This window comes from Platalea leucorodia, assembly GCF_965183815.1.
Source record: "Platalea leucorodia genome assembly, chromosome: 9".
Lineage (NCBI taxonomy): Eukaryota > Metazoa > Chordata > Aves > Pelecaniformes > Threskiornithidae > Platalea > Platalea leucorodia.
The window spans coordinates 48774265-48790184 of NC_138831.1; the positions used below are offsets into that span (position 1 = coordinate 48774265).

Below are 15920 nucleotides of genomic sequence, written 5' to 3' on the forward strand. Positions count from 1 at the left end.
CATCGACACACAATGCAGCCTTCCCCACGTGACGGGGAAGTCACACCGTCAGGGGAAACGACACTTTTGGGGTTTTTAGGCCATGCAAATATGACAGAAGAGGGTCGTGCTAATTGCTGCCTCTCCTGGGAAAAGGCCTTTAATAAGGGAGATGGAACAATTCCCAGCCATCGTATCAGGAACGAGGGGTAGAGGGGGAGGAAAAGGACAACTGGGCAGAAGAGCTATAGGGAAACGGATTCTTTTGCTATGCACAGCCAGTTCAAATCCAGCGCTGTCAGGGGCGGAGGCACGAACACGAGATGTTCCCAGGCCTGAGGGCTAGCAACTCAGTGCAAGTGGAAGCGTTTGCATTATAACCAGCACGGCCCCAAAAATCCATCACGAGCACACAGACTCGGTCATCATCACACGGCACTGCCCAGTGCTGTCACTGGGACCCCACAGCTGCAGGCACAGCTGGTAAGGACACACTAGGTCCCACTGCACCAACCTTTTCCAGGAGCCTTGGCAGTGCAGCGGGACTGAAAGACTGGACTCCCATCTGACCCCAGCACAACTGACTCACTAGCCATCAGCAGGGAGCGAAGAAATAGCTTAGTTGTTCCTGCCTGGAGACACATAGGACTTTGGTCCCTGAAATTTCCAAATAAGCAAGTCAAGCAACACTGAATAGCTGTATTTCAGGCTATTGTTCTTTTGTTTTGTTTTTCCTAGGATTTTTTGTTTGTTTTGGTTTGGTTCGGTTTTATTTTTTACAACTGGCAAAGGATTTCTGCCTGACCGGTTCACTCCAACTACTATCAGCTGCTTCTGAACATGGAGGAAGAAACTCCTCAGTCTCAGTGACTCCAGTCACTCATGGAGGAGTTTGCAGCCTGCACAGGTCACTGCAGTTTCCCATCTGTCTCAGAGATACTTCTCCCCAATTATAAAAAACCCCCGAGATTTAACAGGCATGTTTTTCATCACTATCGGCTCAATCTGGTGAAAAACTCAACCTCGCATATTTGTTTTTGCAGCCAGCGGGTGGTGCGGTGCTGCAGAAGCGAGATTTGGGTGAGAACTCCAAGCAGAAATCTGCTCGGGCCGGCTGGTGCTCCAGAAGGAACGCTTCCCATTTAACCTCTTCCATTGCCTGCATTTGCAAAGCAGATTAAACATTGCAGAGTTACAAGATACTATTATGCAGAACAAGTTATGATGCCAAGGACAGCATATTCACCTTTGTAGCTTGATCAATACTACTTATCAATAGCCAACCAGACCCAACATGAGAGCTGTCTCTGGAGTGTGGAACTGCCCATAGCAAGTGCTCCCCTCGCCTCCGTGCTTCATTAAGAACACAGAGGATCTGGCAGGGGCCGGCAATTAGATACAGAGCATTCAACCCCTCACGAATTCTCTGCAGATTCCACACAGATTACCTCCACGACACAATCCATTGATCAGAGGTGTATTCTCAGGCTCCACAGTTAATTACACTCCCTGCTGATGGATGAAGAGCAAAGCCATCTCTGTGAAAATACACTGGTAGCAGAATGCCAAGCAACGCAATCCTAAACAAAGACAAAAGGGGCCGGGAAGGATTTCAGAGCTTTCAAGGTTAAAGCTGCCTACAAAATACACTGGGGTCAGCACGAACAGGAGACAGACGTGGCAGGGGGGCACTGTCCCGAGAGAAGGGACAGCTCAGCCAGAGGCCCAGCCCCGGTGAGTTTGCCAGCTTGCAGGATGGGGATTACACAACACTGGGGAGGCAGCCAGGCGTGCTGGGAAGGATGCTGGAGCCTGGAGACCCCCACCGCACTTATGTTCTCAGCTACATTCTCATGTCCAGACTTGCCCACTGTGCTCTTGGTTTAAGAGAAAAATGCACTAAGAGATTGAGGCCCGGATTGGGAGGCGAAGGACAGCTCACATCCACAGCCTTGCTCCAACGGTCTGTGTCACCAGAAGAAATCCCAGCTGAGGCTGTTCCCAAATACCACAAAAAGATCTCTGGAGCCTACCCAACAGCTCAGCAAAGAGCCAGCAACACGGACACAGAATGCAAGTTGGATGTCACTGTGTCTAACCTCCTCTGGACCCTGCTAGGCAACCCAGGGTAGACACAGCCCTGCCAACCGCTCCAGCCTCCAACCATTTCTCTTGCTAGCTTGGGCAAGCGTCTTCCTCTGTCTGTGGCAGCCTTTGCTTGTCTTGCCATCCAAGGCCACTGGAGACAGGATTGCAAGAACATGCACTTCCCCGAGGTGCAAGCAGGGTACCTGACCCCTGCTGAGAGCTCCAGACCATAAAGGAGACTAGGGCTGTTAAAACCCACTTGCTGCTATGATCCACCTGCAAAAAATAAAAATCCCTTGGCGCAGAGAGCAACAACCCCATTATTACTGTTGGCTGCCTGGTCCTGGGGCTGGGCAGAGCAGCCAGCTGTGACTCCCAGGTGGCAATACCTCCCAACCCAGCCTGCTTATCCCATCAGAGTAAAGAGAAATCTTTAACAAAATGCCTTCTCTGCAAGTTTTAACCAAAGCCTGCCATGTGCAGAGCCACACCAGCAGGAGAGATTGTCACTGATATTTCAGCTCAGCTTGCCATCACACGCGATGGCTATCTGGCAGACGTGTGGCCAGCCCAACACGCTCCTGCCTGCACCTTACCTTTCAGGACACTGAGGACTGCATCATTGCTGTAGCGTTTTCGGGCGGCGTTGGTTGCCACACAGTGGTAAGCCCCAGCATCACTCTCCCGCACATCCATGATTTGGAGGACACCATTTGGAAGAGTTATAAACCTGAATGACCAAAAGGAAGAGTGTGAGACAGGCTATGCCTTACCTGAGCTATTCATCAACTCAAAGCCCTTTCATCCCTTCTTTTTCGCCTGCAGATGTATCATGTACAGACCCTGGTAATCACAGCAGAGTGGGATCAACAAACCTTTGAGCCACCCGAGTGGTGGTTCTTAAAAAGCAGCAGGTACAGACCTATCTGCGGGACTAGAGTTTTCACAACGTAGGATCTGCTTTTGGGAGACCAGACCAACAAGGCTTTGCTGATAGAAGCCAACTGTAGAGTATAAAACAACTACATACACGTGCAGATTTGTAGACATCTCCAAGAGTACAAGTGCCTTTGCACACACTACAGACAGTTTCACTATTTGCTTTTCACAAAGGTTTGGTAGATAGAGAAAAAAATACATTGCAAAGAAGTCTGAACATCATCTTTTTCCTGCTGCACCTCAAGTACGTGAAGGGACCAACTGATACACAGCTACACCTTCATGGCCCAAAGCAGTTAGGACACAACCGCCTGAAGCTGCACCATTCCAGGGTTGTGTTGATTACTTTTGTTCTCCCAAGAGGTTCTGGCTTTCACAAGCTGACAACCTTACAGCCGGGCATTCAGTATCCCCCCCATTTGCCCATGGGGTGCTACTGGGCAACACTTCCATGGAGTGAAATGGCTACTTGGCTCACAACATGAACACAATCCTTGCTGCATTTTACTGAACAAAGCAGATGATTAGCAATTAGCATAAAAGTAGGAGCTGGCTGTCAGCATCTCCATTTTCTGCCTGGATTCCTAAATGGCAGCCTCTTTATTCTTGAATGCAAGGCACAAAGCCTACGTGATCCTTTTTAATTATATATGAGATCCATTTTTAATTGCAAGCCTCTATAAACAGAGCTGCCGAGCTTTGACAGGCAGCTCTGGGTTATCAGTCTTCATTATGAAGAGGACACATTCAAAGGCAATTGCTAAGGGGAGGGATAGCAGCTATTCAACGGGAACAGCACAAAGACAAGTTATAACCATGAAAGCCAGTCCTTCCATCCACGAAGATCCCAATAAGTGCACCCGATAAACGAAACTGTGGTTCTCCAGGTGCCGAGACAGGTGGAGTGCCACAAGCAAGGGTCGTGGAACCAGGAGGACCTTAAGAGATGTGTTCAAGCCATGGTCACCAACAGCACACCTGCTCCTGCAAACATTTATCTGAAATCTCCAGTAGTGGAATACCTCCCCTGCCCTAAGCAGTCTGTTCCAGAGACAAATATCCCTGCTGCGAGGCTAGCGTCTATCCTGGACCTCAGTTGCTGCAATCTGGGTGCATCACTTCTTGTCCTCTTCACAGCTGATGAAGAAACAGAAGAGCTAATAGAGCTCCTCCAGTGACCACACTGTCTCAACTGGCACAATCCTACAGCCTGATTCATGGACGCAGACTTGCTGAAGCTTCCCACGTACACAAAGGCAACTGCCCCACATCCCTAAAGCCATGCTCCCGCTACTTACAAAGACGCTTTTCTCAGGATCAAGCTCCAGAGACCTCAGAGGAGGTGGTACCCAGAAAGCCCTCATCAGGATGCCTCATCAGGACTCAGGAGAAAGACGACAAATATTTGCATCCTCTCAGCTCTGCGGAGGGAAAGCCTCCCACTGCGATAATATTTATTTTTGTCGTGCATCTGCTATTTGAGTCTGTAATTAATATCAACATATTTCAAACACTAGGCAAGGCATCTCCCAGCCACAAAAAGACACTCCAATTATGTATCACAGATTCACTAAGGCTGGGAAGGACCTCTGAAAACTGTGTACCGTCTTTCCCTTTTCAAACCAGGGTCAGCTAGACCAGGTTGCTCAGCTAGTCCACGGTCACGCTCAGCCAACACACTCAGCTCCTCCTGAGGGCAGAAAACAAGCCACTGTGTTTCTAAAGAGAGCAGAAGCTGGAGGCAAGGGGGAGCGAGTGGGGAGACTTGATCAACACATAGCTCAAGATGGTCCCTTTGGTGAGGCCAGCAGTAGAGAGATCGACTTAATGCAGTACGTCCTGTTGGGAAAGCACCACAGAGGTGAGCACTGCTCTCCCAGGGAAGCAAAGAGGGAAGAAAGGCAGGATTTCTCAACCCACATTTTCTCCCAGTCACTCAGAAAGTCTCCAGCTCTTCAGGCCCCTGGCAGCCCTGGACTAGAAGCCTCCAGGCAGCCTGCAAGGGCATTTTGCTCCATCCCCAGGCTCTCTGCAAGGAAGCTAAGTTTGACTGATGATTCAGAGCAGACAGTTAGCACTAGCGTTTCTTCCACATAAACGGCAGATCTTTTCATTTACTCACCTTCACTACGGATTATGCAGAAAACAAAAACCAAAGGACAAATAGACAAAGGCCCTGGGAGAAACAGAAATGCTGGAACCTCAGCAGTCTCAGGGGTTTTACCGTTGACAGCTACAGCATCAGGATCTCACAAGGAGACTGCCCTGAATGGGGGCAAAAGACAAGCTCCCCGCTTGCAGCGGGTAGCTGGTTAAAGAGCGGCACGCTCAGACCAGGGCCCAGCTACCGCGGGCACAGAAGGCAGCAAGCTGCAAGAGCAACAGGGAACAAACATGTAGCTGCTCCCCTCTCTGCTCCTCTCCAAGCAGACTCGTACACGAGAGCAGGGGCAGAGAAGAGAACACGGGGGCCGACGGCTGCTCACCTCCTCAGTGACGATGACAAGGGCAGTGCTCAAGAACAGAAATCAAGCACCGCTGCCTTGTGTCCAAACCTTGCAATCCTACAGCTCAGTGTGCTACGCTATGAGTATAGCGGAGAATATTCCAGCATTAACAGTCCAATTCCCTTTCTGACTTTCTCCCCAGTAAACTGCTGGCACATCCTTCCTTGCAGCCTTCTGAAGGTATACAAAACACACTAAAGCACCAGTCCCTCAGGACAAGTTAGGAACCTGCAGCTTTGTTGCGGACTCAAAGCCTGCAAGCCCTTTTGCTCACAGCTCTAGAGCCCTGTATGTGAACGCGAACCATATTAAGGCACTCTTGACACATGACAGCAGTAAACTCTCCACACAGATAAAACCCTCACTTAGCCAAAATGTGGAAAAAGACATTGTGATTGCAGACTATGTGATCTGTAGAGTATGTGTTTCTGTGAAGACCTCCAAAGGCCTCCAGTTCCTAGCATGTACTCATTTGGGCTCTAGAGAAAATAAACAGCAATTTGGAGCCTGGGGTGAAACCCAGCCAGCACCTAAAACAGCGAAGAGATTACGCCAAGAGATGTAGCACTCACCCCAAAGCAACTGCAATCTAGAGAAACCCTGCAAGCCACCTCTCAGCAGCTGCTGCAGATTTAAGACCATGTTTTTTAAAAGTACTTCGGAGCCAGAATTGCAAAATACTTCTGTGTCTTACTCACATATGAAAGTTAGATTCTTGTCTTGAACTTCAGCAGGGCTGGAAAGGTATTCTGAAAACATCAATAAGCACTCCTCTACCCTTTGGGTTGCCTAAGTATTTTTTAAGCTCAGCCTTCAGCACCTTTGAGGTGACACCATGCTAGAACCTGCACAGCAAAGGCCAAAGAGAGTGCCCAAAGACAAGATCAACATAAAAAAGAAAACAAAACAAAAAGGAAGAAATAAAAAGCAATATCAGCTTGCCATGACTATTCTATCCCTCTTAGAAGAAATCATAAACAGTGATGTAGTAGCATTATCTCAAGGGTTGTATCTATATAGCCCCACAGCCTGATTTTGTACATACACCTAACCTTGCTATACTGGAATATGAAATCATCATCCTGACGCCTACCTATCCAAATGATTGCATTTTCACAGGCTCATCAGATGCGTGCACAGGAGGGAGTCCACAGTAATCAGAGGCTGGCCTGAGATCTGGTCCTTAGGCATGATGGGGTAAGGATAACAGAGTTCTGGTTGGCAGCCAGTGTTTCCTGGAATTCACTTAATTCCTTCGAAAGCCAGTAATATTAAATCCAACAACAACTAGACAACAACAAAAAAAGCAAATCTCTGAAAAAGCATATTAGCTAAAACATGATTTAAAAGGCAAGATCTGCAGCCAGCGATTATGGTCTGGCTTTTACAAGGAAAACAATTTTCAGGCTGCCCATGTTGAAAGCAATCTCCGAGCAAGTAATTTCACAACATCCATCGAGCTGTCTCATTAAAAAGCCATTGCCCTATCTATAGCACACTTCCCTCTGCAATCCCTTCTTTTTGGTTTTTTTTTTTTCTTATTTCTTAATTTTCTTCTCATTACCAAGCAACAGTCTCCTATAAACCCTTAGATGCCACACTTCAGACTCAAGGATATAAGCGGTTATTCCTACAGAAACTCATTCCTGCAAAATTATTCCTAAACCTCACCCCACCCCTCTTTCCTTCCTCTCCTCCTGCCTCTTGGCTTAACTTCGCTGGGAGGAAAACAGCTCCTTCTGCAGAACAGAAATCAAGTTTTTAAGAACTAAAAGATAATGCAGTCACTAGTCCCCCGCAGGAGTGATGTCTCCAGACCAACTAACAGCCAACTGATGGTTTATCCTCTTCTCATGCCTGTAACTGGCTCTCATTAATGAAAAGGTATCACGTTGCAGGACTCTTATCCTTTCCCCAAAAACGGAAAATTCAGCGTCTTTTACTAGATGACCTCTAAACACGGGAATAAAACAAACAGAAAGATCTCCGGGGTTACCGAGCGCACACAGTGCTCTAGAAGAATCATTAACCCCGAGACAAATCTGTGCGGGAAAACAGTGAAGAAAAATGACCATCTCTAAAACCACAACCAAAACGACAGAAAAACCACGTCATGGCGTTCAGTTGGGTATGCTCAGTACCCCCAGCGCTGTACCCCCACAGTCAGCTGCAGAAATATTCCTCACACCAGGCCCCAATCCCCCAAAGACTTCTGCCTCACTTAACTTCACACAAGAGGACAAGCCAAAGGCAGCCCACGCCGCAGCCTGCTGTGCCCTGTTCCATACATGCACAGGCCTTCGCAGGGTGCAGGTTCTGCGCTGTAAGAACTGGCACAATTTCAAGTTTCGCTGTTCACTTTTACGCTGCTGTCTGCCCTTCTGCATACTCTTCTTGGTTTCCCTCCAACGCTCTGGATGGGGAGTAAATGGCTGATGTAAACCGTGCTGAAATCGTGCATCTTTGCATACAGACCTTCCAAGGCATCGGAGAACTGAGGCTCAGTCTCAATTACTTACTTTGTTTATCAGCCGATTTCTAGCCAATTTCACTTCCTTGAAACTATCTTTTATAGAGTGAGCACTTGGTCCGTCATGGCAAAGCTTCCAGAATCATAGAATCATTTAGGCCGGAAAAGACCCTTAAGATCATCGAGTCCAACCATAAACCTAACACTGCCAAGTCCACCACTAAACCACGTCCCTAAGCACCACATCTCCCCGGCTTTTAAATACCTCCAGGGATGGGGACTCAACCACCTCCCTGGGCAGCCTGTGCCAGGGCCTGACAACCCTTTTGGTGAAGAAATTTTTCCTAATATCCAATCTAAACCTCCCCAGGTGCGACCTCAGGGCATTTCCTTTCGTCCTACCGCTTGTTACTTGAGAGAAGAGACCGACCCCCACCTCACTACAACTCCTTTCAGGCAGTTGTAGAGAGCGATAAGGTCTCCCCTCAGCCTCCTTTTTTCCAGGCTAAACAATCCCAGTTCCCTCAGCAGCTCCTCATAGCACTTGCTCTCTAGGCCCTTCACCAGTTTCATTGCCCAGCCCATGTGCTCCAGCACCTCAAAGAACAAGACATCAGTAATAAAAAAGGGCTTGGTTCTTTTCTTTTTTTTTTTTTTTGGTGGGTTGCATGTTTGGGGAAAAGTTAATTTTATTTAGGTGTTTGATGGACCTCTTTGCATAGGCCCCTTGAACACCTCCTCTTACATCACTTAATTATCAGGTCCTAACCTGGTCTATCATCTCTCTCTCCATTCTACCTTTTTATGAAGGATTTTGACACCCTAAATGGTCAGGTTTTGTTTTGCTTTTTTTCAAGCTAATCCAGGAAAGCAATCAAGGCGTCACCTGGGTTCTGCTGGAACAGCTTCATGGTCCTTCTCCCACGTGATGACAGGGGAGGGCAGTCCTTCGATCCGACACTCAAACCGGGCCATGCCATTTTCTTCCACTGTCTGCGACTCCGGCTGTTGGAAAAAGCGTGATAATGCTGGGGAAAGAAGAAGAAGGGAAGGAAAGTTAGTAACTCAGTGTTTCTGCTGAGAAATGCAAACCTGTTATGATGCATGAGTTAAGAGGAAGGCTTTTATCTCCTAAAGATAACCTGAAACGTAATGCCTCACTTTCCCATGCCCTACAGACCCTCAGCAGTCCTAACAACAGTAACTGAAAGGTTTCAATGTGCAAATTTGCTTCTTGCCTCATTTTCTCCTTTAAGGCAACAGTGTGAGATAAAAGACAGGCAATTACTGGGTTTCAGCGGTTCCCTTCCTAAACTGCTTCCTTGTCTGGTCACTTGCTCCACTTGGGAAGGACACGCAGAACAAGAAAAAGAAGAGGGGAAATGCCACAACCCTGAGAGACGAGAGTTTCCCCTTGCCTTGTGGCGCTCCCGCAGCCGCAGGAAATTAAAACAAGGCAAGAGGAAAAACAAAGCCAGATGTCAAGTTACTTACACAAAACAACTGCCCGCAGGCTGGTAATGCTGGCGACTAGGGGGAGAGACCGTAAGAGTTATGATCCTCCTTCTCCATAGCGAACAGCTCTGCCTGCAGAAACCAACTTCATCCTACTCAAGCAGATGAGATGCAGCCAAGGGAATACAGACACAGCCACCTGGCTAAGAGAAGGAGGATGGATTTCACACATGCCAGGACACTTGTTTGCTCTCCAAGCCTCACCCCTGTCTATACGTTTCTTTATATACTAGAGAGGCTGAACTCGCTTTGGAGACAAAGCACTAATGCTTGTGATTGACAAAGCACTAACGTTTGTGATTGCTCTTGGACCGCACCCTTCCCAGCGCTCATACACAGCTCCCTCATCTTCCTCCCCTTCCACACACAGGCAGCAAAACCCCGCTGACTTCAGCGGAGCAGAAACCCTCCCCCTGGGGCTGTCAGCATCTGTCCTATCAATAGCATAACCCGAAGGCATCTCAGTCACACGGTGGAGTTTTGAATATGCATGCAGGCTCCTTGATGGGGGCAGAAAGCTTGTATTCTTCTCCACCAGAAGAACTGGCTCCTGCTTTCAATAAGTCTCTGTTAAACCGCCTTTGCTGTTAAACCCACCCTGCAGTACAAATTCATCCAGCAATGCTATAACACAAGTGCCAGAAATCCTGAACGTGGCACAATAAACATAAATTTCAGCCAGAAAACAGGCTTGATTGCTGCCCAAGCACAGCGCTGTGCTTCTAAGGACCCCAAGTGACCTCCTGGTCCTCCAACACAATTATGCGCTTGTCCCACCATTGCTTCCCAAGAACATCCATCATTGCTTTGGATTTTATAGGACTCCAAAACTGAAGTTTTCTTAGCATTGCACACAAACATACATGCACCCACACACACACTTTACTGCAGTGTTAGCTTGAGAAACTATGCACAATTTTGAAAATTAAATGCTTTTACATGATTCATTTTAACCTCAGCGTATTCTCAGCTGTCATTAGTGTTTTTCTTTAATTTAAATAGTTATCACATGTTTAAAGCAACTCATTACTCTCCGCCACAGCTACAGACTGAATTCTCTCACCAGCTGTCCGCCAAGTCTAGTTTTTCAATTCAATACAAATGGCAATGAAAAATGTTTTCCTGGAAAATTTTGAAAAACACATTAATATGTAAGGCCCCAATTCAGCCAACTGCTTTAGTATTTTCAAATACACACTGTAGAGCACTCTAACACAAAGTTCTACAGATTGCAAGATCTTTTAAGCTCATGTTAATAAAACTTGCTGAACCCAAGAGTTCAAAAGAATATCCCGCACGTGTTCAGGATGGCACCACCAAAACAACTTTCTCCTGGCAGCAGATATCCTTAATGCTCTTTCCTGTTATTCTCTTTTCATCCTACCAGTGTAAACGAGAATACTTCGGCAGGCTCGGAAGGGTCACATATCCAGAAGGGTCACGATGGGAGGCAGGAATCCTTCTAAAGAGATGAAATCTGTAGGCATCTCTGTTCCCTCCACTTCGTCTCAGGTCACCTGTCTCTCTTCTGTTCGTTATGAAGTGGCATCATCTAAGCTGATACAACGAGGTCCCAAAGTTTACAGCAGCTTTAGACCAGTTTCCACAGACCAGACAACCTAAGTAGCACATGGCGTGCATGAACAGCAACGCCACTGTCACCAACAGTGGTGGAAAGGCTCCGTAAATCCCAGCAGGCAGCTCCCCGCTCTCTTTGCTCTCCCTCACAGCTGCATGAATGTGTATTTTGTACAGTTCGGTAAGAGACGCAGGACGTTTAGCAAGCCAGGCTTACCTCTGCACTTTTTGGCATGAAGTGCAAAGGGGTACAAAAGGTGACAGTGCTTCCTGGGCTCCCCAGGGTTACCCAGACAATAACCTGTCCCAAAGCAAGGGGCTGCTGGCTATTCCTCCCCATCACCTGCCAAACCTGCGTCTGCAAGCTTGACATTCCCTGCTGAGAACCAGATCCTGCCCTACACCTCCACCCAGCCCCATCTGCCTGCTGTGCCGGGCTCCGAAACGGCTCTTCAAAAGCAAAGAGCCAAGAAATGCACCCGTGACAGATTTCTCATTAGGATGTGGAGGAGCGTGACTAAACAGCGACCCTGATTAGGGAGCGCAGCGTCCCTCCTGCTCCAAGCGGCACGCAGGAATAGCCAAGCTTCCCAAGCAGTCACAGCTCCCCAGCAGAGCCAGCAAAGGCTGAGAGCTCAGCGGGTGCCGAAGGTTCAACCCTGGCAATGCAGAGCAAGCCTTGTTTTGTCTGTTAGTGCTTTCTCGTGATAACTTTTGGGGTGGGATTCAGAGGCTGAGCAGCTCGGTCCTCTTCCTTTTACAGGCTCAGGATAGGGACAGTGGGAATCACTGAGGACAGGCTGAAAAAAATCACCTCTGCAAGCTCTGAAAGAAGCAGCCTGCAGACTCCCCAGTGAAGGAGAGGACAGGGAACATGAACAGGGATCTTTTGTGCACAGAAAGAACACCAAAACAAGATAAGAATGGTGAAAAGGCTTCTTTGATGCAGGACCAAACAAGAACCCTGGATCTCAGCTCCAGCGAGGCTCAGGCAGAGACAGACTTGCTGGCCAGGCTCATCGTTACTCCACAAGCATCCTCTGCATCAGCCTGGGGCCAAGACCACAGCATGCTGTGACCCCTTGGGTTCCTCCTCTCTCATCCCAAGGGGTACCAGGGTGGAAGAGAGGAGACAGAAAGTGTCCAGCACCTACAGAGTGACCCAGCCTAGCCTCAGAGCTGTGCTGCAGCCAGCTGGAGCTGGAAAGAAGAGAATCAGCCAGAGCAAGGCAAGCCTGCTGTGGAAGGAGAGGACTGGAAAGCAGGTCCTGCTACTCTGACGCACTGCACAGACGTGCGTGCGGGTCACAGGGAGCACAAGACAGGCTCCAACACACTGCTCACCCTAGGGCCACAGGGATCCTTAGGAGGGGCTGTTCTCCTCCCAGAAGCACGTTCTGATGGAAGGGACTACTGCAGAAGTGCTGCGAAGTAAGAGGTTTTCACGTAGGGAGGCAGGGAAAGAAGATGCTGGAGGGGAAAAGGGAAACAAAGACGACAGATACATAGTCGACATTATTTTCAACTCCTCAGCTAGGGTTTAGCTTGCAAAGCCATCCCGAGCCACAAAACACCTCCCAGCCCTGTTGCACTGATTACACCGAACACCTTAATAGGCCACTCAGTAAAAATTACCCACTGCAGGTGAGAAGGTGAAGAGCATTACAGCAAATTGCCCTCAGCAACATGCCAAAGCACCAGGCTCTTCGCCTTCAGGAACAGAGCACACAGCTCCCTCCCCGCTGACATGTTAAACCCAGCTGGAGCCAAGCCGTACGTGCCAAGGCTTTTAGCCCCAAGCCCAGGAGTGACTGCAGTATGGTGAAACACAGCACCCTCCCCCTCTCCCAGCAGCCTGATCCGTGCAGGAGGCCGTGAGCTTGGAAAGACTGCCAGCCAGCAACACTACACCCCAGGCAGAAAATGCAGTCTATGCAAGGAATTCAGCCTTCTGAAACAGGCTTGCTGCTCTCTCCCACAGCGCTTTGCCCCCAGACTCTCCGTGTGCTCGTCCCCTTTGTACCTTTTACAATTATTAGTCGGTATTTCTAAGATGGGGACAACTACAGCCCCCACTGAGATCACCTACACCACCCAGACAACCCATCTCTAAACAGCTCACCTCTGAACAGGCTGGGGGGACGGAAGGGAAACACACACAGAAAGTCATGGAAGCGATTTGCCACGGCCTGCCAGCGCGGTGGAGGCAGAGCCAGAACAGCGCTCCGTCTGCAGGGCCATATGGCAGCACAGGACCTGTGCTGCCCAGCTAACCCATACCGGGCTTGCTCCTGCCTCTTCACAGATGCCAGTTCCCCACCTACTTGAAACAGCACGTGAAAGTCATGTCTGCTGATGGTCCAGAGCTTGTGCTAGAGGTTTCTATTCCCATCCTGGCTCTGCCTACAGTCACCAGCCTTCACTCACCTATGCACCTAATCCACAAAATAAATAGCATAAAATCCATAAAATATATCCTTAAAATAAGAGTAAATCCCAGTCTGCCTCTCCTCAAATCCCAGAGAGCGGCTCACGAGAGCCCATGTGCGATGATTCCTGCTGTGGCCTGTCCCTCCAGGTGCAGCAACACACCAAACCTCTCCTGCGCTCGCTGCCAGCAGCCACGCAACGCAGGCCCGTTCCCTCCAGGCACAGCAAACGTCTTCATCTGACAGTCACAATTACTGTAATTTTCTAGAACCTCCCTCGCACAAAATGTTTAAGCTAAATTAACAGCTTTAACAAATCTTCACAAATGTAGTTATTAACAGGTAGAAAGCTACACCTTCCCACAACTAAAATAACGCCCCTGGTATCTCCACGTGGGAGCACGCAGGGCTCGGAGAAACCTGCAAACCTAATTCATCAGCCTGAGCAGCTGTTCCCTTTCCAGGCACGCTCACACCAAGAGCCATCACAGACTCGATCGTCCTTGTTTGCCACGGCCACCACTGCCACGAGGTGTGGACAGCAGACTGTGGATGGATCCCCAGCTCAGGGAAGGAACTGCTGGTCAGAAGCACAGGCTGATGCCAGGGTTAATATATCCCACTGGCTGAACAGGTTTTCTTCTACTGCTTGTACTCATCAGCAGTGCCCAGGGCAATCAGCACAAAGAATAACCCCATCTACACGTAAGCAGCTTTGGACAGACTACTACATTCAGTGGCGGGGGGGGGAAAAAAAAGGCCTTTACAATCCTCATTTGCACCGGCTGAATGCTAATGTAGCAAGTGCTTCTGCCCAACCCACAAAACAAATCGTGGGGAGAGATGCATTTCATTAATCAATTCCCTCGCTGCTCTCCATTCAGAAATGAATATGTCACGTCAGGTGCGTGTGTGTGCCACAGAAGCAGCACTTTCCCCATGCAGATGGCAGTAAAAGGAAACATATGAGTACGCACAAGGAGAGAGCTCACCTGAAATTCCCTGTTTCTGGGAGAAACCTAGCATGGGGTGGAGAGATGCGTCACCTACGTCTGCTCCTCTAGAAAAATCCAGGGGCGGGAAGGGCAATTTAAGTCAATCTCTCGGTTTTTGAGATGTTTCCACTGTTCTCACTTGTGAGAAACCAAACAATAAAACCAGGTCCATAACAGAGGCACAAACCATTGCCACCAGGCAAGCGGCACAGTGCAAACTTCAACACAAGTCACCCCTAAAAGGGAATATGTCCTAATTCAGGGTGGCTGGGACTGGGGCAGGAGCAGCTGAATAAATCCTCCTGGATTAGCAATGCCTTTTCTACTCCAGGTCTTCCACCCACCCAGATAGTATCTGCATGCAGGATCCCTGACTCCATCTTCACAGCCCTCAAGGGTCCCTTCACTTAATGAAATACTGGAAACAGCTATTTATCTGGCACTATAAATCACTGAAAGGAGGGAACAGGAGGGATGGGTGACCAGCAATCTGCGGGTGCTGCATGCTAAACATTTTCTGAGCAGAAAAGGAGGACGTGTTGCAAAGGTCAAAGATTTTCCCCTGATCTGGCAAAAGCTTCACCTGCCATCAGGAGCGCTGGTTTCTACAGTACAGTGCTCACAGACTGAAACACGTGCTTGGCCAGACCTGGACGGCCCTGCCTGGGGTACCAGAGGTTAAATACACGACAGTGTAAAGTGGGTGTTAGGACATCCACTCTGCATCTTCACCTACCACAGCTCTGAGCGAGTGCAAAAGCACCTCGGCCCTGATGGTGCGCTGTGCAGCTGCATTCATCAACATTTACATAACTCACTGTACTAGAGAGAAGTGTTACTGTATTTGCATTATTTTCTAACCTCACTTGTTTGGTAGGTCAAGGAATCATTTATTGGCACTTACACACTTAAAATAGCTCCAGGAGCCATTCCTGAATACAAAGGGATTTTATTCCTGAACGCTGTGCAAAGATTCAGTGGTTCAGATCTTGGGAGTGTTGTTCTCAGAGACCGAAAGGAAAAACAGCCTGAAGAACCCCTTCTTTCATCTCTTCCATTATAAACAGATATTCACCTCACAAGACAGTCTGGACACCAAGTGGAGCTGCAGATTCTTTGTCATGTAGACAGCCATCTGCCCCAGCCTCCGCACTGCTCTTCGTTGTCTGGAGTTTCCCCTGGAGTTCAGAGATTTGCACCATGCTGAGATGGGGTAAATTCTGCCTGTGGGAACATCTGAGCAAACCCAGCGGCACCTACTGCATTCACCAGCTACTGAGGGTGCCACAGCTGCTTTGCTCTACCCTCTTCTCACCACTCCTTGCTCAGCACCGAGCTCCAAGTCCCCTCCACGTTCCTTCCCAAACTGTGCTGACTATTCACCAGGGAACCCAGAAGAGACCGACGGTGACCTGGAGGT

At 48.7% G+C, this 15920-nt stretch overlaps 1 protein-coding gene across 1 annotated transcript in view; it reads right to left on the minus strand.

The window, feature by feature from the left end:
* IGDCC4 (immunoglobulin superfamily DCC subclass member 4) overlaps positions 1-15920 on the minus strand; it is a gene marked incomplete at both ends in the record, with an annotated part of 95809 nt that overhangs the window by 42740 nt on the left and 37149 nt on the right. The window contains 2 exon segments of the mRNA XM_082321664.1: positions 2664-2797; positions 8870-9011. Of these exon segments, the coding sequence (XP_082177790.1) occupies positions 2664-2797; positions 8870-9011 (276 nt within the window).